Raw genomic sequence first — 25,321 nt, 5'->3', positions numbered from 1 at the left:
CTGTTGTTAAAATATGCTATTTATAGCCTTTTATATCGCGGCACAAATTAACATTTCAGATGTACACATTCAACTCAAGAAAATCACATACAAACCGTATCCTATCATAATCGTGTGTTTATTATCTTATATAATCTATAGTGGCTGTTGTCATGTTTATTTCTGCTGTGTAAAATCCATGTATGCTCTGGCTGAAACTTACGTTGTTGGTAATGTTACAACCGCCTCTCCGTTTTTAAGTTGCCAGGTATACATTCCAAGTATAATACACATTAGTAAAAGGATCTATTTTAATTTTTATTTGTCTTATACACTGTAACATATATAGCCAGACACAGAGGTAAGTGACAGTACGTTCGTGTTTATTGAACAGGTAGTAGTAAACGCAGATTGATCTTGAGACTTAAGGTGAGAGGGTGAGATCCGAGGTGAACACCGATGATATGTGAGAATGAGAGTGATGAAACTGAATTCCACAGACTTGCGGGGAGGATGAGACGAGGGAATCCACAAGATGCACACGGAACTTGGAGACAGACGATCTGGGAGGAGAGGAGGACACAAGGAGCAGAGACAGGAGGTAAGGCATAAACGGTAAGTAACTTTTGAAAGGAGAATACTCAGCAAGTAGGTCTTGGAAGTTGAGTCCACGTAGTGTTTACGTACGAGATCGGTACCTGAGTGAACAGTGGCGTGTGCTTTTATCCTGTGGCTAAGTGGTTGTAGTGATTAGGAGCAGGTGCAGGTGATTAGGACTCCGGTGAGGGTGCTCAGTGAAGACGTGGTGAGGAATGCCAGACGGATCCGTGACAGTACCTCCCCCTCCCGGAAGGCGCGTCCCGTGCCGTAACAATACCACTGGGGGGGTGGGCGCCCTGGAAGCTGGTGCAAGACAGGGAATACAGGGGAGGCATCCAGGGCGGAACAGAAGACTCTGGGAGGCCATGGCGGGTCAGGGGACTCCGGCGGCCATGGCGGGTCAAGGAGCTTAGGAGGCCATGGCGGAGCAGGGAGCTTGGGAGGCCATAGCAGATCTGTGGACTCGGTGGCCTCGACCTTCCAAGAGGCCATGAATGAGGAGCCATAGTGGCCCTGACCAAAGTCCCGAGCATTGCCACTATGGCTATCAGGACCACGGGTATATAGCCGCCCCCCCCCCAATTTTTTTTTGATGAAATTAGGGACCTTCAGCCTTTGGAAGGACTCTGGTGGGCGTTCTGGAGACGCGGACTCTTGGGGGCGCTCGGGTAGCGCAGACTCTTGGGGGCGCTCGGGCAGCGCGGAGCTGGACGGAACCAGCAGAGACTCTTGGGGGAGCTCTGGAAGCGCAGACACTTGGGGGCGCTCTGGAAGCGTGGACACTTGGGGGCGCTCGGGAAGCGCGGACACTTGGGGGCGCTCGGGAAGCGCGGAGCTGGACGGAACCAGCGGAGACAAAGGAGAGCTGGACGGGACCAGCGGAGACACAGGAGGACTGGACGGGACCATCGGAGACACAGGAGGGCTGAACGGGACCAGTGGAGGCACAGGAGGGCTGGACAGGACCAGCGGAGGCACAGGAGAGCTGGACGGGACCAGCGGAGGCACAGGAGAGGTCTTGGGAGGAGCTGGCACTGGCGGGCACTTGCGAGGAGCTGGCACAGGCGGGCACTTGCGAGGAGCTGGCACTGGTGGGTATGACATCCCCTCATACTCCACCAAAATTCCTAAGGGTACATGAGCCTCCGTCGGCGGACTTGAATGGATGATGGCGGACGGGCTGGATGGTGGACTAAAGAGTTGAACGGCGGATTGACTCGACAGCAGAGTGGTCGGAATGTTGGGACTGGATTCAGGGGCTGGCGCGATCTCCATTATGCCTACTTGAAATGCTGATCCTGAAATCCATAGGGCAAACTTCAGGTACTGTGCCAAAGACCAGCTGGGATCACCGAGTGGCATTACCATTTTGATGTCCTCTTCTAGCCCAACTCGGAAACCGTCCATTAAAGTGAGGTCGCTGCAGATGGCTTGGTAACTGGTTTCAATAAATTCTTCCACATATTCCTCAATACTTCTGCCGTTCTGAAAAACAAACACAGTCCTACCTCCAGTTTCATCATCGGTAAGCGGTCCGACCTTCTGTAACATATATAGCCAGACACAGAGGTAAGTGACAGTACGTTCGTGTTTATTGAACAGGTAGTAGTAAACGCAGATTGATCTTGAGACTTAAGGTGAGAGGGTGAGATCCGAGGTGAACACCGATGATATGTGAGAATGAGAGTGATGAAACTGAATTCCACAGACTTGCGGGGAGGACGAGACGAGGGAATCCACAGGATGCACACGGAACTTGGAGACAGACGATCTGAGAGGAGAGGAGGACACAAGGAGTAGAGACAGGAGGTAAGGCATAAACGGTAAGTAACTTTTGACAGGAGAATACTCAGCGAGTAGGTCTTGGAAGTTGAGTCCACGTAGTGTTTACATACGAGATCGGACCCTGAGTGAACAGTGGCGTGTGCTTTTATCCTGTGGCTAAGTGGTTGTGGTGATTAGGAGCAGGCGCAGGTGATTAGGAGCAGGTGCAGATGATTAGGACTCCAGTGAGGGTGCTCAGTGAAGACGTGATGAAGAATGCCAGACGGATCCGTGACATACACTTTGGGCGGCCGTGGTACATTATAAAAGTAGCCCAAAAAACTGCAACCCATGGCTCTGTAATTTTTCCCATGACAGTATTTTCAAAATAGCCCACTTGTGCCGTTAGTTACCCTGGCAACACTGGTTCGCTGTACTGTACCCTCATCACACAGATAACCCTCCGTGCTGCGATGACGGCAAGAAGTTGGGGTCAAACCTTATCAAACAATTAATTTGCGTAAAAAAAATATTAACGTGTTAAAATGACATCGAGATTGACAGGGCCCATCGCGTATATGACGGAAGGAAAAACTCTGATCAGCTGCGTACTCTCATCTTCCATGTACTAAGATGGCATAACAGATCGGCGATCCTGAAGGGTGCTCAGCAGGCATATCCGGTGAAATATAAGCAGGACAATGTCACGCTTCTATTTTTTCCCCACTTTAGTCCAGCCACAACTACTAAAAGAAAGAGCTTTAAAGTAACGGCCAGCGGCAGACAGTGAGCTGATCATAGCCTATGTTTGATCAATTCAGCCTTCTCAAATCATCACGACTTGCCTAAAATAAAATATATATATACTAAAACAGTTTAAGCATATAACAATGTTTAAATGTTAAACCTGCACTATAATAATAATGTGCGCTAGCCTATATCCAAGTTTGTGGAAGCTAAAGCACGCTCTGCAGGACATGGAGGCACCAGGGCAATCACTTGCATTTTTTTCAGTGGAAACAACTTAAAATAGCCTACGCTGTAATTTTTTCTGATAAAGGTAAGAGTAATACATCATTCATATTTGTGTGCACTCACAATATCAACAAAACATTGTGCTTTTATAAAACAAAGAAAACAAATATGATGCACTTTCTGCCGTCTCGTCTTGAACAGGAGCGCTTCACAATAATGAACCGAAGCTGAGCGAATACATGCCTCACAGACATGATAAATATAGAAAGCATTAAATTACCACTTAACAAAAAAAAAAAAAAAACTCTTTTATTATAATCATAATCCATAAAGATGCATTTCTCTCTAAAGGCACGTCTAATGAGGAGACGGCGAGTCAGGATCAGCAACTTCATCCTTGCGAAACGGACTCAGAAAACACTAGTTTATTAGGCTAAATAATTCAAATATCTCCTTACTATTTCTCCCGGACACATTCATAGTAATTATGTTTGCTGGGGCTTTGCGGCAAGCTTTAGACTATTGCGTGCATTTGAACGCAGAACTCTTCAGCTGGGCTGAAGTCACTTGCGCTCTCTGCTGCTGCGGAACACTTAACACCGTCGAGCCGCTCTCGACAGACGCGGCAGCATGGTCTCGTGTTGTTTCCACCAGTGCAGCAATTTTTTTTCATCACTAATTGATGGATATCTAAAATATAAAAATAATAAAAATTGGCCCGAAGCCCGGCCCTAGGGATGTAAAAAAGTCGGGGCCTGTCGGCCCGGGCCGAAATGCATGGCTCTAGAGCTTGTTGCTGTCATCATTAGGCTGGGGAGTGAATCAGCCAGCGGGATTGACTCCGCGGCGACCCTCAGCTCTGTCGCTCCGTACAGCAATGGCTCGTCGGTTGCGCTCAGGCTCTCCGTCATCGGTGGGCTCGGGCTTGGGCTCTGGGTCTGGCTGTGCACTGGATCGGGGATAGACGCTCTCCAGACACCAGATGATAGCTTCCCTCCAGTTCAGTCTAGTGGTGTCTGGGAGGTCGACGGGGCAATAGTAGTTCGGCCTGATCCAGAACAGTGAGTTCAGCGCTGCGTGGTCGAACGCTGTTAGAACGGTGAGCTGGCTGAACTCAACCGCATACTCCACAAGGGGAAGATCCTTACAGGCTAGGGAGGTGAATAACGAGGCAAGGGGATTCATAAGGAAAAATAGAAAACAAAACACTGAACAAAACGCGGAAAACAAATGGAGGGGAAACATGCAAATAAACTATTTTGTCAGCCTGGTGTTCTGTCAGCAGTGCCTACTGTGAAGGAGCAAGGAGCACGGAGATGAGGGATAATCATAAACAACAGTCTTTAATAATCCAAACGCAGGGAAACACAGGGCAGGCTGGAGACACACGAAGCAAATCAAGACGAATTAACATCAGACCAGGAAACATGGGCCTGACTACACTTTAAATACAGAACTAAACAAGGGGTAATTAACAGGACACACCTGAACCAAATGAGACAATCACACATGGGAGAAACTGGGTCACGGGGAGCAATTGGGGAGAAAAACACACAGACAGTCCATAGGTGTGACAGGTAACGCCCAAGAGTCACAACCAATAAATTAAAATCACATCACTTGGGGAGAATGAAAGTGTCACACAAGTCTTTGCTTACAGTGCCTTTAAATTCCTTAGACAGCAATTTCAGCTATTTTGCTAACTTCAAGCAAATGCCCACTTTCCAAAACTATATATCCATTTCATGCTTTTAAGAGTGCAAAAAAAAAAAAAAAAAAAAAAAAAAAAACTAACCTGTCTTACTGGTCTTAGCTGGTCTTCCAGCAATGCCAGGCTGGACACTGTGCACACTATGTCTATGATCTGAATATTTCAGTGATAGTTTATCATCATATGATACTTTACTGAATGTTTTCCCTCAAAGGTTGATGAGGATATAATTAGGGCCCTCAAATGAATTAATTACACGATATGCTCATTAGCTAATGAAATTAACTGTATATATCAATATTTTCAGAGACAGGCTCCCCAACGAAGATACATTACGATGTTATGAATGCAAGAACCAGTGAGGTTTGTTCTTGCACATCAAGCACGTATGCTGAGCGTATGGGGCAGTCATGGCCTAATGGTTAGAGAGTCTGACTTGTAATCCGAAGGTTGTGGGTTCGAGTCTCAGTACCGGCAGGGATTGTATGTAGGGGAGTGAATGACCAGCTTTCTCTTCCACCTTCAATACTATGACTGAGGTGAGACCCTTGAGCAAGGCCCTGAATTCCCAACTGTGTGTGTGTTCACTCATGTCATAAATGTCTTTATGTACTTTTGGAAGCTTGAACATTTTGGTTGTGTGGACTTTCAATGGATGGATGAAAATAATGAGAACATTATATCTTCATTTCAGTTCTGAAGATCAACAAAAGACTTTTGCAAAGACATATGAGGGCAAGTAAATGATTTTTCCTTTAATGGTAAAGGATTACAGACAAATTACATTGAATCACCAGACTTCTCTCAAACTAATTAAACACCATAATTTCTACAGGTATTTAGGCAGATTTGTCCCAGTGTCCTTAGAGTTTCCCCTGATTTTGATTGACAATTTGTCGATGTGTTGTCCTTGTTTATCACAGAAGGTTTGATAAGCCATTACACCTGTCTGTGCTGGTGCCTTTACTTTGCTTGCTCCATCAGCAGAACATGATAGAACTGGGCCATTAATGTGTTTGTGTGTGTTCACACTCACCATTCTCCCCACAGACCATTTATTGCTTATTCTAAATGCTAAATGTGCATTCCCTGCCATATCTGACCCAGTTGCCAATGCTCTACCATTCTTGTTCGCCTTCTGCTTGGGGTATTGGCTTTGTGCTTCATGTGTTTGTTGTAGTTAATGAGAATCTACTTTAATTAGATTTTGATGAGCATCCAGGCATCGATCAGGACAGGAAAGCATGCCTGTCCTAGAGAAGGAGGTGCCAGCTAATCGCACATTGATCTTCCTTTGTCTGCATGTATACAACATTGCTTTGATCAAGCCATTGTTATAATGAGTAGGTTCACCATGGGTAAACTGTACTTTACAGTGCCAGCACTTTCTCCAAATAGGCCTCAGACACTACATACAGACCAGGTACATATTTTGTTGTGATATTTGGATTCTATAAAGGCAGAAAATAACACTTAAATTGGCTGTAATTTCTCACTTTCAGAGCAAACAGCAAGAGTGATCATTCACTCAAGAAGTCTCATAATGCACATCCTGATATTCGGATGAAGCAGGCTGGAGAAGGTCGGAATTTTACCATTATTACACAACAATGACATCGGTCTAATGTATAACTCTTATCTTTTCCTGCCATACCACTGAGCAATAATAACTGTGCAACAATGTATCTGATTGCATTCTGCAAGCCTCCAATAATAGGGAGCATTTGTCTGAATTTAGATGGTGGTGTGAGTATATTCAATAGCTTTGAAAAGAACATAAAGTACATTCAAAGCAATCGTGAGCTATTAAAATCACAGCACATTGACATCCTGTTTGTTTTACAAGTACCTTGAATGCGGTCATTATTGAAATATCATGACAACTGCCTGTAACAAATATCCATTTGTGTGTTTCTTTAATAAGCAGTGTAGGATATGTTTCCAAATTTCCTCTTCCCATTTCCTTGTGACTGTAATTACAACCATTAGTGATGCATTTAAAAGGAGGTAATCTGAATTGAGCCCACCCTTCCCCTCTGCTGTCGGAAACAGTTTACAGAGGTGCTCTATAATCTGCTGTCAGCCAGACGCACAGTAAAAACCTAAATTTAGGGATAAGTGGAATTTGCACAAATGTCATGCTTTATTTCCCTCCTTTGTAGCTCTCAACACAGACATGTAACCACGTGTAGTGTTAGCTGGAAAATAATATTTTTTTCCCTGCAATCTTTGATCATTACACTATATGTGGGAAATTGCAATCGACGTGCAATCATCTCCCTATGCAGCTTGATAATGTGGCTCTGAATGTGGCGTCTTCTGCAGCTGTACTTTGGTGAAGGGCTTGCTGTTAATGATTTGGATAATGCTAGCAGATGCAGCTATGTAAACAGAGTATTTAAAAAATAAAAAATAAACTTTAGTGAGAAACATAAATGGTACATAATTTTGGAATGTGGTATTTAAACTTCCAGCAGTGCTATGGCTTTAGATTCAAGCACAAACACTGAAAAATATTGTTTTGATTCAGATTTTTTCTTTCTTTTTCTCAGTAACAATAAGAAAAAGAATGAAAAAAATCTAAAATAAGCATTTGCGATCCGAATCATGTTGGTCAGATGCCAATATTAGATTTTTTTAACACTATCGGTCAATATTTGATGTTTAATAATAATTTAAACAAAACAGTATATCAATTTAATATCAGCCAATTAGAATGTATCAGCCATAACCTGGGGATAATTATCTTAACTTAATTATCAACATGATATATTAAGATTTGTTTTCAGAAAATATATTGATTTGGTTTTTTTCTCTTTACCAAATGTCACAGAATTTTGTTCAATTTATAGAACTTTCTACTGTATAAACATTCTAAATTAAATTAAACTTTAAAAAAAAAAAAAAAAAAAAAATTTTTTGAAAGTAACCTAACAAGTGGCCAAGTATGGTGTCCCATGTCAATTTGTGCTCTGCATTTCACCCATCCAAGTACACACACCCAGAGTTCTTTTGCTGTAGCACCCAAGGAGCAAGTGGGGGTTTGGTACCTTGCTCAAGGGCACCTCAGTCGTGGTTACTGAAAGTGGAAGAGAGCACTGGTCTGGTCTGTCACTCCCCCCATCGACAATTCCTGCCGGTACTGAGACTCAAACCCATGACCTTGAGGTTACAAGTCCAACTCTCTAACCATTAGGCCATGACTGCCCCTTTTATTTATACATTTAGGTTCTTTATTTTCTGTTTCTTTGGCTACATGTATGACTCTTTAAAGCTCAGTTTATTTTAAACTTTGGAACAATTTATAAAAAAGAAAAACCATATTGACCTGCAATGTGGTAAAAAAAAAAAATAAGTATAGTTATGTAGTTCAAGAAAATGTAAATATCTTGGAACATCCAATTAGAATCCAGCATTTAACAATGGCATTATATACGTCAAACTGTCTTACCGTAACTCTTTGAAGGGCTCAGCTCTCACATGTGGGGTCTCCACCGAGTTGCTGAACACTGCACCCTCAGCTCCTGCAAACACATTCCGACATGTACAATCTCAGTCATGCTCTGAACAAAGCAGCAAGTCTGCATGCAAAAATCAATGGACATAATCTGTGAAGCTCCAGTATTGATCCATACAGTCTGGCTGTGTCCCTGAGAAGGTGCCCTAAAGTTGAGTCACCAAAACCTTTTCACTAGGCTTTGCTGAAGCAACTGAAGCCATTACGTTATGGGTTACAGCCTCAGTTCCGATCAATAGACTTAGGCGAGAAGTGGAGGTGCTTCTTGGAATAATAATGCTAATTACATTTATAAAGCATATACATTGTAAACTACACCTAGAGCTCATTACAGGTGCAATTTCATACATCAGGAAATGTATTTATTTTTTCTCTTGTACAGTCTAAAGCCGGGGTATTCACCAGGTGACTCGCGGGCTGCATTCAATCTGTCTGCATTAATTTTGTGGCCCTTGTCATGCTGGAGATTAATGTATTTTTATTATAATTTGCACTTAAAAGTAGCACAAATATTAGGCAGTGTGACTTTATGTTTGCGTCATTTAAATGCAGTTACTCATTTTAATTGCACTGAACACACAACTGTCATCATCACACAGATACTCCTGACACTGCATTGTGCAAATAGCAGATGGTCCTCTTAGTAGCGTGAAAAACAATCTTGTATTCAAATTGTAAATGGGTTAAAGGACATTACAATGAATGGAGCTGTCATCACATCAATGAGCTCACAGAGTTTTGCACTATACCAGAGAAGGCTTGAAGAACACAGATAAACCATATGTCACTTTGTGTGTTCATTGTCTTCACATTTGATTGGTTAAAGCATTTCTATTTGCTTTTTATTCAGTTACAGTGACAGCTGGATGTCTTTGTCCATATTAGGGATTTCCTTAAATGTTCTATTACTTCTGTGATGCTTACAGTATGTGGAGTTTCTGAGGGCACACTCTGGAGTCCAGCATGAATGAAACAAACATTACATGTATTTCACGAGTTCAGACTTACATATATTTAGCATGAGTAACGTAATGCGTATTTGGTGAGTATGGTAATACGTTCAGTGTTGGGCAGTAGTGTCGCTAGTAGTTTAACTACATTTCTCAGTAGCGTGGTGGTAGCGTCGCTGTTTTCTGAATCAAATAGCTTTTCAGTAGTGAAGCTCTATTTTTGATCAAGAAGCGGGGTAGCGTCAACAAAAGCTAACGTTACATTTTCCAAAGCATTTTTGAAACTCGAGCTCAAATCAGAAATATAACAGCTAAGGATCACTGATCCTGGATCAGTAAGTGATGCCACCGCCACTAAACCTTGTAACGCCATTGACTTCTCAAACAGTCAGTCTAACCTCACTATTCCTCCCGCCTCTCTCGTGAATGAAGTGCAGCTCGCAGTTTGGAGCATCTCAGTTTTCTGAAGGTAAATAAAAGAAAGTTGATTGAATAAGTTCAGCGTTTTCTTCACTCGAGAAACACTATATTTATAAAGGCTAAAGTTTTTTTAAGAGCAGAGAAGTGTGTCTTAGTCTAGCATTTGTTGTCGCGTCACAGCCAAATAGCTTGTGCGAAGCGCTGAATCTTTTATAATATGATATATTTTGGCCAAATAACATAAAAAAAAAAAAAAAAAACGGATCGCCCACATAGCGACAGAAAACTGTATAACCTGTTCATAAAAACGTAAATGCGATGCACGTTCTGCCTTTGATGTGGCGGTAATGACTGGGAAAAACATTTGCTGGTCAAAAAGTTTGTATTTGAACTTGATTTCGGTGAAATGTTAATAATATAATGACACATGCAACAATGCAAATAAACATAGCCTATCTGTAGGCCTATATATTTATATGGTAATGCTATACAATAAGATTTCATTAATGTATTAACTATTAATTTGTATAAATTTATACATATATTTCAAGGCTGCAATTTGGAAAAACTTTCAAGCTAATGCTGCTGAAATGGAGGTCAAGGGGACTATGGAGAGGTGGTTCCAGCTGGCAGATCAAAAGGGTGGACTTCGGGAGGCAGACACACTCTGTGAGTTTAAATGTCCCATCTCTTTAACCTTCCATACACGACACACTATCACTTTTCTATATTTCAAATCCCTTAAAGGATTTTTATGCTGCACCAATTAGTGTAAGCAGCAACACTTGGCAACACTTCCCATATTATCTAATGTACTCGTTGATTTGTAAGAAGAATGACATCAATGCTTATATTAGTCGCTTATATATTGTCTCACCCTAATCCCTAGGTTACAGTAATCAGCTGATCCAGTCGGTATCCAGACCAGACGGTGGACCTGCACCCAAGAACGACCACAACACATCCCTGAATGTCAGTGGAGACCACGTCAACTAGATGACCGATCCCTTTGAAGACCTCATTGATGGCCCGAGCACAGATCCTCAGCAAAAACTATGAGAACGAGACAAGCCCTCTGCACAGACCCTTTTTACCAACTTCACCTGCTAGCGTGATGTTTCTTCAAGCAGAAGAAGTTGGATGAAATATTCTGAATGATATCAATCCACAATCTGACTTCTGATGCAGCCTGGAATAATCACACCACGTTCATTCGTTTGGCCAGAGGAGACTGTTTCCTGACTGAGCCGGGTCTTGTTTGGGTTCCTTGTCACTGTTGCCTTTTGTCTTGCTTAGTTGAAGACACCTAATATTCAGCAATATTATTGACTTGACTGCACTGACACCATAAGAACTGAACTGAATTATGATACATGATGTTTTTATATATGAAGAGTTTATTTGCAAAAACGGATAACTCGGATATTAAAATTTGCAACTAACTTTTAAAAAAAATTAAAAATTATGTTTTTTGTTATCATGTTTTTATTGTGTTGTATTGTGTTAGTTAGCTAGTATTTATTCATTATTTTTTACCTAATCAAAATATCCCGACTGCAGTTTGACTGAGATTAATTGGAATGCACAATGAAAAAACATGATTTTTAAAAATTATCCGTTAGTTATCCGTTTTTGCAAATGAACTATTCATATATATAATATACAGTAAATATAATTTACTTGTTACTTTGTGGTTTAAAATGTGTGTTGATGTTTTATATTGTAGTGCATTTGTTCATTGTTAATATACATTTATATTAAAGTATTTGGTAATTTTATAATTAAAGCCTTTTTAATGTTTTTAAATGGTTGTATTTGTGTTTCACTGCTGAATTACATATAGCAGTTTCTGGGCCACATTTGGCCCGGGGACCAAGCCGAGTCTCAGCCAGATCTGCCTTAAAGTGTCTGGGCCATATCTGGGCCACGTCAATAAATAAGAGTCATTTTAAAGGGAGTGGGCCGCATCTGGGCCAGAGGAAATTGTTTGATGCAGTTTTCAGTGTGTGGGCCAGTTTTGGGCCGGGGACTCAGCCAGAACTGGGTCAGAAGTTAAGCAACGTTGTGGCCCAGAGGTGGGCCAGACAAATTTAGCTATCTGGGTATGTGTACGCAGCATGTGCATAACGGTCCTCAGAGCAGGTTGTAGCCTATGAACAGAACAGGCTACAGAACAGGCAGGTTGTCGATGAGTGACAGCAGAATAAGGATGGAGCAAAGTGAGGATGCACTGTCCTTGAATAACGTTCAACTCGGTTTTGTTTATATTTTGCCTAGCCTATAATTTTAAATGACAGGTGCCGTATTTATTTATTTATTTTTCTCTGCGACACTTTTCCTACTGTGTTAACAGCAAAATGTTAAACTTTAGTATTTTGACAAGATTAATAAAATAACTAATAGGCTATTTTTGTACAACCTACATTTTTTTTTCTATGCAACACTTTTTCCTATTGTGTTGTAAATGTTAAACGAATTGTATCCTGACAAGACGAATAAAAATACCCCTTTTTTCCTACTGTGCTGGCAGCAAAATGTAAAATGAATTTTATGTCTTAAGACACAAAATTCGTTTAACATTTTGCTGTCAATAAATTCAAGACTCTTGACAAGACGAATAAAATAAATAAAATTGTGTGCAGACTACACGTTTATTTATCTCTCTGTCACGTATTCGGTCTGTGGCCTTCCGCCTGATAGCCACCAGAGGTCGCCCTTCCATCGAATTGACTCTTGCACAAGTTTATCTCGTCTCGTCTGTCAGCCGCCTGCCCTGGATCTATTGTCTGTTTGGATTAACCCTTGTCTTGCTGTTTCGGACTCTGTTCGCGCCTTGCCTGGATTATTGCTCAACTTTTGGATTACCTCTCTTGTCTAGCCCTCTGGATACTGTTTGCTGTTGATCGACCCTGCCTGTATTTTGACCATGTTTTACAAATAAAGCTTGCACTTGGATCCGCACGTCTCACGTCTCGTCTGCCTCGTTATACTCTCTTTCTTTTAGTAGAGGAACTTTAAATGTGAGATTCTGGAAACGAGATCTAAATTTAGCAGGAACGGTCAGGTCGGGTTGGGAAGAAAATTATTCTAAGCGTACAGTGGGTGAACAAAGAGTGAATATATCGTGGGAGCGGGTGGGTGTGGAATAAAACCTTGCGGGAGCGGGACTAAAAAAAAAGTCCCGCGCAGACCTCTAGTCTGAAACACGTCTCTATGCTTGTGCACGCTTTGGCTGTGTGCGAGAACAGCACGTGAGTAACGAATTGAGTTCTCTTTCGTTTCTTCTTCTTGTGGTTTAAAATTGCTTGCACGTGTAAATTGTCAAATTAATCTCGAAATAACATGCGTGCCGAACAGTGGGGTCTGGTCTGTAAGAATCACGGATCAACTGCGCTCTGTTTAACCCCTAAATAATATAGACTATGACAGTTCAGAGCAATAAATCATATACTAATTTAAAATGAAATCGTCAAATCGCTACACCATATCAGTCGCATACAAAGAAAATACAGAATAATTAGAACAATCATTAACGCGCAATAAATAACAGTGTGTCATATGATCGGGATGCACCGATACCACTTTTTCCGGTACTCGCCCGATACCGATACTTTTATTTTTGGTACTTGTCGATATCAAGTACCGATAGCGATATTTTTATTGCATTTGTACATTTTTTAAATATTGGGTACAGAAACCAAAAGAGTATGTATAATGTTAGTTGGTTAACTTAATTGATCAAATAGATACAGTCAAACCAAAATTTATTCAGACACCTTCAACATTTCTCACATTATCACAGTTTATTCGCTGTAGTTTATGGTAGTAAAATATGACAAGAACAAATTCAGCTCGATAATATCAGATAACTTTGATAGAAAGGTATGTGATGGATTACAATCAACCAAAATTATTCAGACAGTTGTTAGTATGACAATATTTACACAACTATCAATACTTTGTCAGGCAACCCTTAGCCTTAATGACAGCCTGTAGTCTCCTGGGCATGCTGTAAACCAGGTTCATGCAAACCTGAACTTCAGTTTTTTTCCCAGACTCGGTCTGAATAATTTTTGGTCAATCAATCAATTTTATTGGTAGTCCACTGTATGAAGAATTTTTGGATATAATATGTCACAGTTTACTTGATTTTGCTATCCTCACTTACATAAATGAACTATAGTGTCCTGCACCCACTAGAATATCAAAAAATATCAAAAATTATATTTGGTCTCTGAATAATTTTTGGTTTGACTGTATATCCTTCGGTTATTTTCACACTTAATTATGCACATTAAAATGTATTTTACAAGTTTTTGTTACTTTCACTGTTCATTTTTTTTTTTTTTTTTTTTTGCTCTATGGTACATCATCTTTAATTCAATTGCATTAGAGCTGCTAAAATCACGCGTTTTGCTGTAATAATGCAGGGAACCACTCGTTATAAATCTCCTAACTGATATTTTCAGAAATAGAAGTCGCGTTTTTCTTTGCTTTTCTTTCTAATGCAGAAACTCTCATGAAGCAAGCAAAACATGCACAACGCGCGCACGTATTTGTACTGGTGCAGAATGAGAGGGACAGTACAGCCTAGCGCATTTCACACAGGCTGCTAGTTTCACTTTCGCTAGAAAGCCGTGTATGCTTAAGGTTGAAAATAAATTATTTATTTTATAGTGAATGCCCCTATAAATTGTCTTATATTTACGATTCAGTTTTAATCCAAGTGATGCATGCTATGTGAGCGAACATCAATAAAGATCACAGAAGTGCGCGCGTGCTCTGCATTGTTTTGCTTATTTTTTTTTTTGGACATATCCGACCGAACTACAAACGTTCCAGTGATGTCTGTGAGAAAAGTATATTCACTCGACAAGCTCGCGCATCTGCGGCCGGCGCCCGCTCAATCCACTCAGCGCTTTGCTTTTCAGTTCCCTATCTGTCGGTCACTACGAGTTATGTCGTGACGACATAGGGGATTTACTTGGGAGCCCCAATCATCTCTGATTTAAGAGAAAACGCCAATGAATATTGGCTAGTGGATTTTGCATACCTGCGCCACTCCCCGTGCACACGGGTATAAATAGGCGGCAGGTGCGTCCACTCATTAGATTTTTGCTTCGGAGCCGAGTGGATGAACGTGTTGATCTCCACAAAGAGCCATTCATCATCTGTCTGGAAGCTGTTCTGGTTGGCGTTATGGTGCGAACAGCGGTGTCCCTGTCTGCAGCGATTCCCCTGGGCACTTCAACTAAAAAGAGCAGATTTCCTAAAAGAGCAAATCACGGTCGATTCGCGTCTTTTTAAAGACGCCGTTCCGGCCGTGTCCTCTTGGTTGCGGTCGTTTCCTATCCTCCATCCACGGCCACGATCGTTGTCTTCAGTGTCTGGGCATCCAGCGCGCTGAAGCTGCGTTCGTGGATGGTTTATGCGTTCGCTCTGAGCGTGTAACCATGGCAGCGCTGCGATCGCGCCTCTCTCTCCTCACGGGGATGGGAGGGGCTCCCTCTGTCACTACCCGCGCTGGCTTCTCTGCCACGAGCAGAGAACCATCGGCTAGTGCTCTGGGCGATCTGAGGGTTACAGTGAGAGCCTTTCCACCGGGCCAGTCCCCACGGACCTCTCACTCCTCTCACTGATAGAGGATCAGACGTCGATCGCAGCATCGGGGGATGGGCAATCGTCCTCTGAGGATGAAGATTCGGCGGGGCTGCCTCCCTCGGGAGTCGCGGCCGCTGCCGAATCGGACCCAGAGTTGACGGCCGTGCTTTCCCGGGCCGCCGCGACCATCGGGCAGGAGGCGTGCACACCTGCTAGTCCTGAGCCCTCGCGGTGAGATGATTGGTTCCTCGGCACCGGTTCCTTTCTTCCCGGAAGTGCATGGGGAGCTGACGAAGTCGTGGATGGCCCCTTTTTACGGCCAGAAGCGGCTTGTCTGCCTCCCCCATCCTCGCTACCCTCGACGGCGGGGCAGCTAGGGGGTACGTTGACATTTCCCAGGTGGAGAGTGTGTTTGCGGTGCACTTGTGCCCGCAAAGCGCCACCACTTGGAGGAATAGTCTCGTCTCCCGTCCAAAGCCTGTAGGCTGACGGCCGCCCGCGGCCAAAGCTTACAGTGCTGCGGGCCAAGCTGCCTCTGCCCTGCATGCCATGGCTATCCTGCGAGTACACCAGCCAAGGCATTAAAATGCACGAGGGTAGTGCCAACCCGAGGTTGATGCAGGAACTGTGCTCGGTGACTGACTGTGCCCTTCGGGCGATGGAAGTCACAGCGCAGTCCCTCGGGAAGGCGATGTCCACACTTGGGGTCCAAGAGGGCCATCTATGGCTCAGCCTTGAGAAGAGCGATGTCGACAGTGCGCTGTTCGCCGCTCTCGTCTCCCAGGCTGGACTGTTCGGCGACACTGTCGAGGACTGTGCCCAGCAGTTCTCGGCAGTACAGAAGCAGACCGAGGCCAATTGGGTAACAGGTAAGTAGCTTGCCCCGTCGTGATGCACCGCTCCGCCGCAGGGCAAGCCCCAGTCTGCTTGTCGCCGTGGGCGCCCTCCCGCGTCCTCCAGAGCTGCTCCGCCCCGTGCTGAATCGTCCCATATGCCGGTGCGTCGAGCCTCTCGCAGGAGTGCGGCGCCCCCCGTGTCCCAGTTGGCCCCTAATCGCCCAGATAGGCGACAAAGCGGCCCTGACACGGGCAACCCAGTGATGTGGGAAGCTGCTCTTTCTCAGGAGATGGCAGGGACAGCGCCGCTCCTTCCCCCGGAGGAGGGTCGGGTGGAAAATCTCTGGTTCTGTTCCGCCCCTGGCTCAAGGGCCAGCGGCCCCCACTTTGTCAAAAGAAAGAGCAATTTCCCTTTCCTCCGGGTTTTCAGGTCCACGGGCCGACAGTGTGCGACGTTGCCTCCTCACTCGCCCACGACCCATCTTGCCAGCGGCCAAGAGAGTGCGGTTCAGGGGACGCAGTGCCTCCCCACGCACCTCTAGCCAGTCCCCTCTGGGACCCAGGGAGTTTTGCGAGGATGCCTCAGAACGCACAGCCTTCTGTACCATCCAGGTCTACTCCCTTTCGCTGCACCACCGCAGGTACGTCGATCGTGCCGTTGGAGCCACTTGCACGGCCTCTGGAGGCGTGGCTCACGCTGCCCAGCCCGTCTCGTTGGCTCACGGGCATGATTCGATTCGGCTACGTGATTCAGTTTGCCAGGCGACCTCCCAAGTCCAGCGGCGTTCTCGAGACTTCAGTGATAGCTCGGAACGCTCCTGTCTTGCGCGAGCAGATTGCTGTCCTCCTGGCAAAGGATGCAATCGAGCCGGTCCCTCCAGCCGAGATGAGGCAAGGGTTTTACAGCCCTTACTTCATCGTACCCAGGAAAGGCGATGGTCTTCGACCAATCCTGGACCAGCAAGTCTTAAACCGGGCCATTCACAGGCTCCCGTTCAAGATGCTGATGAACAGGCGCATATCAAATGCATCCAGCCCCAGGATTGGTTTGCATCGATTGACCTGAAGGACCGTTCCTACAGTTTGTGTTCGAGGGTCGGGCATGTCAGTACAGGGTCCTCCCCTTCGGGCTGTCCCTGTCCCCCCCGTGTCTTCGTGTAGGCACGGAGGGCACCCTTGCCCCGCTACAGGAAGTGGGCATCAGGATCCTCAACTATCTCGAGAATGGCCCGCGTGCGAGAACAGTTGTGTGATCACAGGGACCCAGTGCTTTAGCACTCAGCCAGTTGGGGCTTCAGGTCAACTGGGAAAAGAGCAAGGTCTCCCTCGTGCAGAGAAACTCTTTTCTCAGTATGGAGTTAGACTCGGTGAGTGTAGTGGCGCGTCTCACCAACGAGCGTGCCCAGTCCGTGCTGAACTGCCTGAGTTCCTTCAGAGGCAGGACGGTGGTACCACTGAAACCCTTTTCAGAGGCTCCTGGAGCATATGGCATCCGCAGCCGCAGTCACGCCGCTCGGGTTGCTTCATATGAGACCACTTCAGCACTGGTTGCACTCCCGAGTCAGTCCCGAGTCCTCCAGTACGGGTTGGGGTGCTACATGCAATGGGCAGGCACACAGCTGGCCTCGGGCTCTACGCAAGTATGCGTTTCCCCCAGTGAGCCTGCTTGCACAGACACTGTGCAAGGTCAGGGAAGACGAGGAGCAGGTCCTGCTGGTCGCGCCGTACTGGCCCACCCGGACCTGGTTTCCTGAACTCATACTCCTTGCGACAGCTCTTCCCTGGCGCATTCCTCTGAGGAAGGACCTCCTTTCTCAGGGGCTTGGCACCATATGGCACCAGACTTGAGCGGTAGAGACCATTACTCAGGCTAGAGCTCCTTCAACAAGGCAATCCTATGCACTGAAGTGGAGTCTGTTCGCGAACTGGTGTTTTTCTCGCCGAGAAGACCCCTGAAGATGCACGATTGGAGTAGTACTTTCTTTCCTGCAAGAAAGGTTAAGCTCAGTTGAGCTTAAGTTCCTGTCTGCTAAGTCAGCGCTCCTGACCACGCTCACTTCCATCAAGAGGGTCGGGGACCTCCAAGCATTTTCGGTGAGCGAAGAGTGCCTTGTGTTCGGGCCGGTCTACTCTCACGTTGTCCTGAGACCCCGGCCTGGATACGTGCCTAAGGTTCCCACCACGCCCTTCCGCGATCAGGTAGTGAACCTGCAAGCCCTGCCCTCGGAGGAGGCAGATCCAGCCTTGGCGTTGCTGTGTCCCGTAAAAGCGTTGCGCATATACGTGGACCGCACCCAGAGCTTTAGAAGCTCTGAGCAGCTCTTTGTCTGCCACGGAGGTCAGCAGAAAGGGAAGGCTGTCTCCAAGCAGAGGTTGGCCCACTGGATAGTGGATGCCATCACCTTGGCGTACCAATCCCAAGGCGAACCGTGCCCCCTAGGGGTGAGGGCTCACTCCACACGGAGTGTTGCCTCCTCCTATGCATTGGCGCACGGCGCCTCTCTGGCAGACATCTGTAGAGCTGCGGGCTGGGCGACACCGAACACCTTCGCCAGATTTTACAATCTCCGCGTCGAGCCAGTTTCTTCCCGTGTGTTGGGTAACAGGTAAGTGGCGGGAAGAGCTGGCCGGTGTCACGCTTGCTGCGCCATTACCCCTCACCCAGGGATGTGAGCGCTGTTTTCCTCCTCCAGTTCAGTTCCCCGGACGGCGAACCCTGGTGGAGTTCCTCCAGCACCCCCGGCAGTCAGACTGGGCAGAGCAGTCTGACGCCAGGCCCAGTACTTGTGTTAGCTCGCCCGGGTCTCCGGTCAGCCCTTGTACTGGGCTAGGTGTCCGTATGGCTTGATTCCCTTCGGGTAATCCCATATGTGTATTGGGATTTCCCGGTAAGGTTTCCCTCACGGAAAACCCGTGTCTTCCCTTGGACAGAGCCTTCTGTCAGGCCCTGCTGGCAGCTCTCCTCCCTACCCCTAGGTAGGATCTGCCCCAGGGTCCAGTCGTATGTAGTACTGCCCCAGGCCTGGGTCAGTCCATATCAGTGTCTCCACATGTTACCTCCCTTCGGGCAGGATGTGGCCTCCGTAGCGCCCTTCTCTGGAAGGCTCGCTTCCCTGTCGTTACTGCCAGCTGTAACAACAAATAGGAAAGACTTGAAGCTATCTTTCATTGAAGGTCGAAATCCCTTCCGACTTCTGTGGGGAAAGGAACAGCGGCTTGGCTATCTCCAGCAGCGATGTACTCAGTGGTCCCTGCGGGCACCAAGGTTAGCGAATTTGCGCTGGGGCGATGGGAAGGTTGCGACCTTTCGCATGGCATTTGTCTGTCACATGCTCGCTTGTCAGCATCTGCATGCCACAAGGTTGTGACGGGGTTCAGGTTGTGGCGCTTTCCATAAGACCCCTATGTTGTCACGACATAACTCGTAGTGACCGACAGATAGGGAACGTCTCGGTTACGTACGTAACCTTCGTTCCCTGATGGAGGGAACGGAGACATTATGTCCCCATGCCACAATCTTGAACCATCGCTGGTTGCCAGGGACTCGTTCTCGGCTCCTCAGCGTAAAACCTAATGAGTGGACGCACCTGCCGCCTATTTATACCCGTGTGCACGGGGAGTGGCGCAGGTATGCAAAATCCACTAGCCAATATTCATTGGCGTTTTCTCTTAAATCAGAGATGATTGGGGCTCCCAAGTAAATCCCCTATGTCGTCACGACATAACGTCTCCGTTCCCTCCATCAGGGAACGAGGGTTACATTTACATTTACATTTTTACATTTAAGCATTTAGCAGACGCTTTTATCCAAAGCGACTTACATTGCATTCAAGTTACAGTTTTTACATTTTATCAACTCTGTACAAACGTAACCGTTATGTACGTAACCGAGACGTTCGCGCACATCAGCTATAAAGGCATTAATACTGAATGTTTAACATTATTCATTGCATACATCTGCTTCGTAGACATCCTTAATCTCTAATAACTCCATTCTGCTGCATGTTGTCCTGTTTCTTTGTCTGAATATGGCACTTATCACATGCTGTGAGGTATCGGCGCTTGGTATTGGGGCATTTTAACGAGTACGAGTACAGGAGCTCAGTATCGGTGCATCCCTAATTTTAACAGAATGTTCTTGAGACCACAGCCTGGTAGTGGGTCGCGACCCGGTGGTTGGGGACCTCTGCTCTGTATAATACTGTTTAAATTTAGACTTATATTCACAATCAAGGGACATTTGCATGCACATCATATTTGATATAGGAAGCTCTCTGGTGCTAGCTCATTATCGTACGAACCAATCAGAGCTGTTCAATGGCTCTAGAACCAATTAGGTTTAGTCAGTGTGTTGTTTGAATTTAAACAAGTAAACGTATGTTTTTTTTTTCTCGGATATGATGTTGAAATCCTTTTGGGACCTGTTGCCTACCATGTAATGGACAACAGCCTAATCAACCAAAGTAGCATAACCTTATAAGTAAAACTGAACAACATATTAAACAACATATTTTAAGTATTGCAATGCTTAATAATAATTTACACACGTTTGTACATTGTAACTGTTAAAAATGTTTTTCAAAATATCATACTTTTCCAAATATTAAATTTATAAATACATAAATATTTAAAATATATTGCAGTAGGCCTACACATGGTTATAAAGTACATTAAAAACCCACTAAAAGTGTAATTATTTTGTTATGTTCTTACACAAAGTACACATAAAATATACTTTAAGCAAGGGTAACATAAGTATGTTTTCTGTAAATACACTAAAACGTCACTAAAAGTATGCTTGTGTTTAGTATACTGCTTAAAAGTGTAACTAAGAATATATTTAATACCAAAGTCTGTCTAATAGATTTTTTAAAAACACATTAAAAGTATGATTGTGTTCAGCATATTTTTTAAAAGTATAACTAAGCATATATTTAATACAAAAGTACTTCCAGTATACTTTTTACTATATTTCTAAAATACAATTCAATATATTTTTAATGTACTTCAAATACGCATGTTGGGAATACAAATGTATTATAAACTACACTGTAAAAAAATTAATAAATAAAAAAAAAATTAGCAAACTTTAGATTTTTGAGTTCTCTCAACTTATTTTTATAGGAGATTTGAGTTCTCTTAACTTTTTAAGAGAACTCAAAACATACAAAATTACATACAAAATAACATAACACTGATTATGTAAACACTCAAATCTTCAATAACAACATTGATACATTTACAAATTGGTTGTCATAGTAACGACACTAATTTGTGTAAATTCAGCACTTTGTGAGTTCCACAAATCTGAATACACAAGGCCTATCTGTAAATTGACTGTTAAGATAAAACATTTTGCAGAGTTTATTATCTGTGATACCATTATAGCCACTGGATGCCTGTATAGTTCTATGTAACAATCCCTAGTTGCTAAGAAATTGTCATCACACATAAATTAATTTTATTACGTTTGGATTTGGATACATCTTTAGATATTATCAATGGCTACTTTTTGACTTCATCTGTTTTTTGTTTTTTCTGCCCTCTATATGTATGATGCTGCTCCCTTTAAGCTTTGTTGGAATTTTTTTTTTTTTTTTTTGGAAGCAAATTAATTGATTCAGCATTTCGACACTTCCGTGAGGATGCGTTAAATTTGACAAAGCTGTTTAATAAAGTATCTATTGATCTTGTGAATTAGCGAATTTTACTACACAAATATTTTTTAATTGGCTGTAAAAGTTTTATATGGGAATATTATGCGACACACTGAACCTTTAACGAGGCATTGGCGCAAAAATGCACACCTTTTAGACCAGTTTCAAAATGTTCAAATTGGCCTTTGAACTTGTATGGCAAAAAACGCCTTACCTTGCCAAAACACTGACAGAACCCATTGATCTAATGGCATTGTTGAGCGCTCCAAATCCAAATGCAAACTTTGCATGCAACAATCAGAGGCAGCAATTGACGGTAAGCCCCACCCCCCTTAGTTACTGTTGCTCCCTCGGACAAACAAACGGAGTTGCTCACTGTCTTTCAACGACAGCAACAGTGTGAAAACCTTGTCCCACGATGTTTTTGCACAATTTTGGACACAGAAGGCCACCAAATGGGAATTAAATATTCCATGGAGGGATTTAAAAAATATTTAAAAATAAATACGGTGGGTAACTCGAAGCGAGGGTTTATAGATCACAATGTAAGCGGGAGAAGTCTCATATTACGGTCGGTCATCACGATCGCGGATGACAACATGCAGGATCAACACTGTTCATGTATCACAGGGTATGATTAAATTAATACATTTAACCAGTTTAATATGCAGAGACAGTGAAATGTAGACCTTTGTTTATGTGTTTTTGACCTACACTGTACAAGTCGCGAGAACAGTCCGCTATTTACATTTGTATGTTAGCATGGACTCACTAACTTTAACGTTAGCTAGTTTTAGCAAGAGATACCTTGCTAAAGCACAAGATAATATTGACATTCTGCTTGAGCAGATGACAATTGTAACTTAATGAGTGTATGACAACCAGAAAATGATCGCCCATCCTCTCAGGATACCTGGAATCAGTGTTACGAGTAGCCTACCCCAGGCACATCTTTTTTTCCATTTTTGAAGCATAAACCCCATAAAACCGATGCGAGCTTCGGATCTTCCAATGTTTCTCTATGGCACTGAAACCTAAACATGTCCGAGTTCCGCTCCCCGTGCAACTGATACTCGACTGCCATTGGCTAGTCTGCGTTCGAGGGGAGGGGCTTACCGATAGGTCAATTGACACCGCTCTGACACAATACAGGCATTGTCAAAATGACAGTACTCTAGCCCAATGATGTTGGGGGATCCAGTGGGGATCACAACCCTGTTAAAATGAAGTGGCAGCTGGTGGCGCTCTAGGCGACCGCCTAGCTTGCCTATGCCTAGAAACGGTACGGTGATCTCATATGACGTATGGTAAGGGCCTGCAACAATGCGGTCAGTGTGCAAATCAATATTTATTATTATGAATATTATTTTATTGAAATGTAAATAAATATTTTGCTATTACTATTATGACTACTATTGTATTCAAATGTTGTATGTGTCATGGAAGTAGACTCAGGACAGATGTTAGTATTTTAAAGAAAATACTTTATTTAAACAGAATGAGTTCGGAGAGCAAAATGGATGAATGGCAGGTGAGTTGAACTTCAAATAAGGAATGGAAGACGAGCAGAGAAATAACTGAATTGTCTTTGCTTACAGGAGATCGAGGACTTGCTGGAGAGCACACACCTCAGTAATGGCTACGCTGAAGATAGGAGGACGACGATGGAGAAGACAGACGTTGGAGAGGAGAACAGCAGGAAATTCTTTCATAGATCCAAAGCTTGGGAAAGCATGGAGAGTCCACTTCGTCAAGACGGGACCAGACAATGAGTGAGACTGAGGTGTGTGCTTATGTACTGTGGCTAAGTGGCTGTGGTGATTGGGAACAAGTGCAGGTGATTAGTATTCAGGTGAGGCTGCCCTTTGTGATGACGTGGTGAGAGAGTTTGGCCACTCCGTGGCAGTCTAATTGTGCGTTATTTTAAATTACTGCAGGTAGCAACATTTAGCTAGCACAGCTACAAATAAACATTTTCCTACAAACTAAACTTGCTTACACTACCCCTTAACCTTCTTAAATCATATTTCTGTTGCTGATGAAAAATATTTTGTATATGCAAGTTTGCAACCCAAACTTTGCTTAAAAATGAATAGCAAGAATTTGTAACCCAAGATCACATGATCACAAATGTCTCGGTTACGTATGGGATGGAGCAGCTCTAGAAGCCGCAGGAGGGCGCCCTTGCGATGGCGTGAGGTGTGGCCCGTGGCGGAGCAGTGGAAACTGGAGGATCACGCTGGGGCAAGATGTGCTAGATTGCCTCAGTCTGTCGCTGCACTGCCAAGAACTGCTGGGCGAACTGCTGGGCACTCTTGGGCCATAAGTGTGGACATTGCCTTCCCAAGGGACCACGCCGTGACCTTCGCCGCCCGGAAAGCAAAGTCGGTTGCCGAGCACAGCTCCTGCATCAACCCCTGGTTGGTGCCACGCTCATGCATGTCTTAGAGTGCCTTGGCTTGGTGGACTTGCAGGATCGCCATGGAATTCAAGGCAGAGTCAGCTTGACCCGCAGCGCTGTAGGTCTTAGCAGCGAGGGCTGCTGTGGTCATACAGGCCTTGGAGGTGAGGCGCGGACGATTCCTCCAAGTTGCGGCATTTTGCGGGCACAAGTGCACCACAACCGCTCTCTCCACCTGGGGAATGTCCACATAACCCCAAGCTGCCCCGCCATCGAGGGTAGTGAGGATGGAGAAGGGAGACAAGCGGCTTCTGGCCAAAAAAGGGGCTATCCACGATTTCGTAAGCTCCTCGTGCACCTCCGGGAAGAGCCAAAGCCCATGCCGAGGAACCAATCATCCAGCCGTGAGGGTTCAGGACAGGGCAGTGTTCACACCTAGAAGTATTTCACATCTAGAGGTATTTCAGTAAAGCAAATATTTAGGGGTTCATGCGTGCAGAGCTGAAACCTTACTGTAATTGTTAGGATTTTCAAAGATCACCATTCTGCCGTAAAAGTAGTCAGGTAAACCAAACCATAAGTTGTAGAGACTTGAAACTCTGAGGGATGGTAGTACATCACCAAGGCTCACCCCACTCTACAATGATCAAAAGAATGAAATTGCTCATAACTCTTAAACCACTCTTGCAAACTCAGGTGTCTTATATCATGGAAATCCTTGGCTAAAGATGAACAAAAGTTTTTCCTCTTGCAACTGATTTTTGCAAAAGGATGCCAAAATGTTTGATAGTGGGGCCACTTTTACTAATAATGAGATAATTACACCAAACTTGATATATATACTGTATGTAAGGCAGATAAAAATGGCTTTAACTATGCAACAGTTAGTCCGATTGACTAGAAAATTAAC

General features: G+C 44.3%; 2 protein-coding genes across 6 annotated transcripts in view; both read right to left on the bottom strand.

Moving 5' to 3' along the window:
• The window catches only part of sgcd (sarcoglycan, delta (dystrophin-associated glycoprotein)), a 364,688-nt gene that overhangs the window by 18,379 nt on the left and 320,988 nt on the right, over positions 1-25,321 (bottom strand). For 4 of the 5 annotated variants that reach the window (XM_058758921.1, XM_058758924.1, XM_058758923.1 and 1 more), the window contains one exon: positions 8,481-8,553. In XM_058758921.1, coding sequence (XP_058614904.1) covers positions 8,481-8,553 — 73 coding nt within the window. Of the gene's footprint in view, positions 1-1,991; positions 2,351-8,480; positions 8,554-25,321 lie in introns of those variants that run through there. The other variant, XM_058758925.1, reaches the window with a different exon arrangement.
• On the bottom strand, positions 135-2,130 carry LOC131529287 (uncharacterized). The gene is made up of 2 exons (XM_058758920.1): positions 678-2,130; positions 135-542 (listed from the first exon to the last, which is right to left on the bottom strand). The coding sequence occupies exon 1, from the start codon at positions 2,128-2,130 to the stop codon at positions 730-732; it is 1,401 nt and encodes a 466-aa protein (XP_058614903.1). The 3' UTR covers positions 135-542; positions 678-729.

This window comes from Onychostoma macrolepis, chromosome 21 (genome assembly GCF_012432095.1).
Source record: "Onychostoma macrolepis isolate SWU-2019 chromosome 21, ASM1243209v1, whole genome shotgun sequence".
Classification (NCBI taxonomy): Eukaryota; Metazoa; Chordata; class Actinopteri; order Cypriniformes; family Cyprinidae; genus Onychostoma; species Onychostoma macrolepis.
This window is presented reverse-complemented; position numbering and strand designations above follow the sequence as displayed.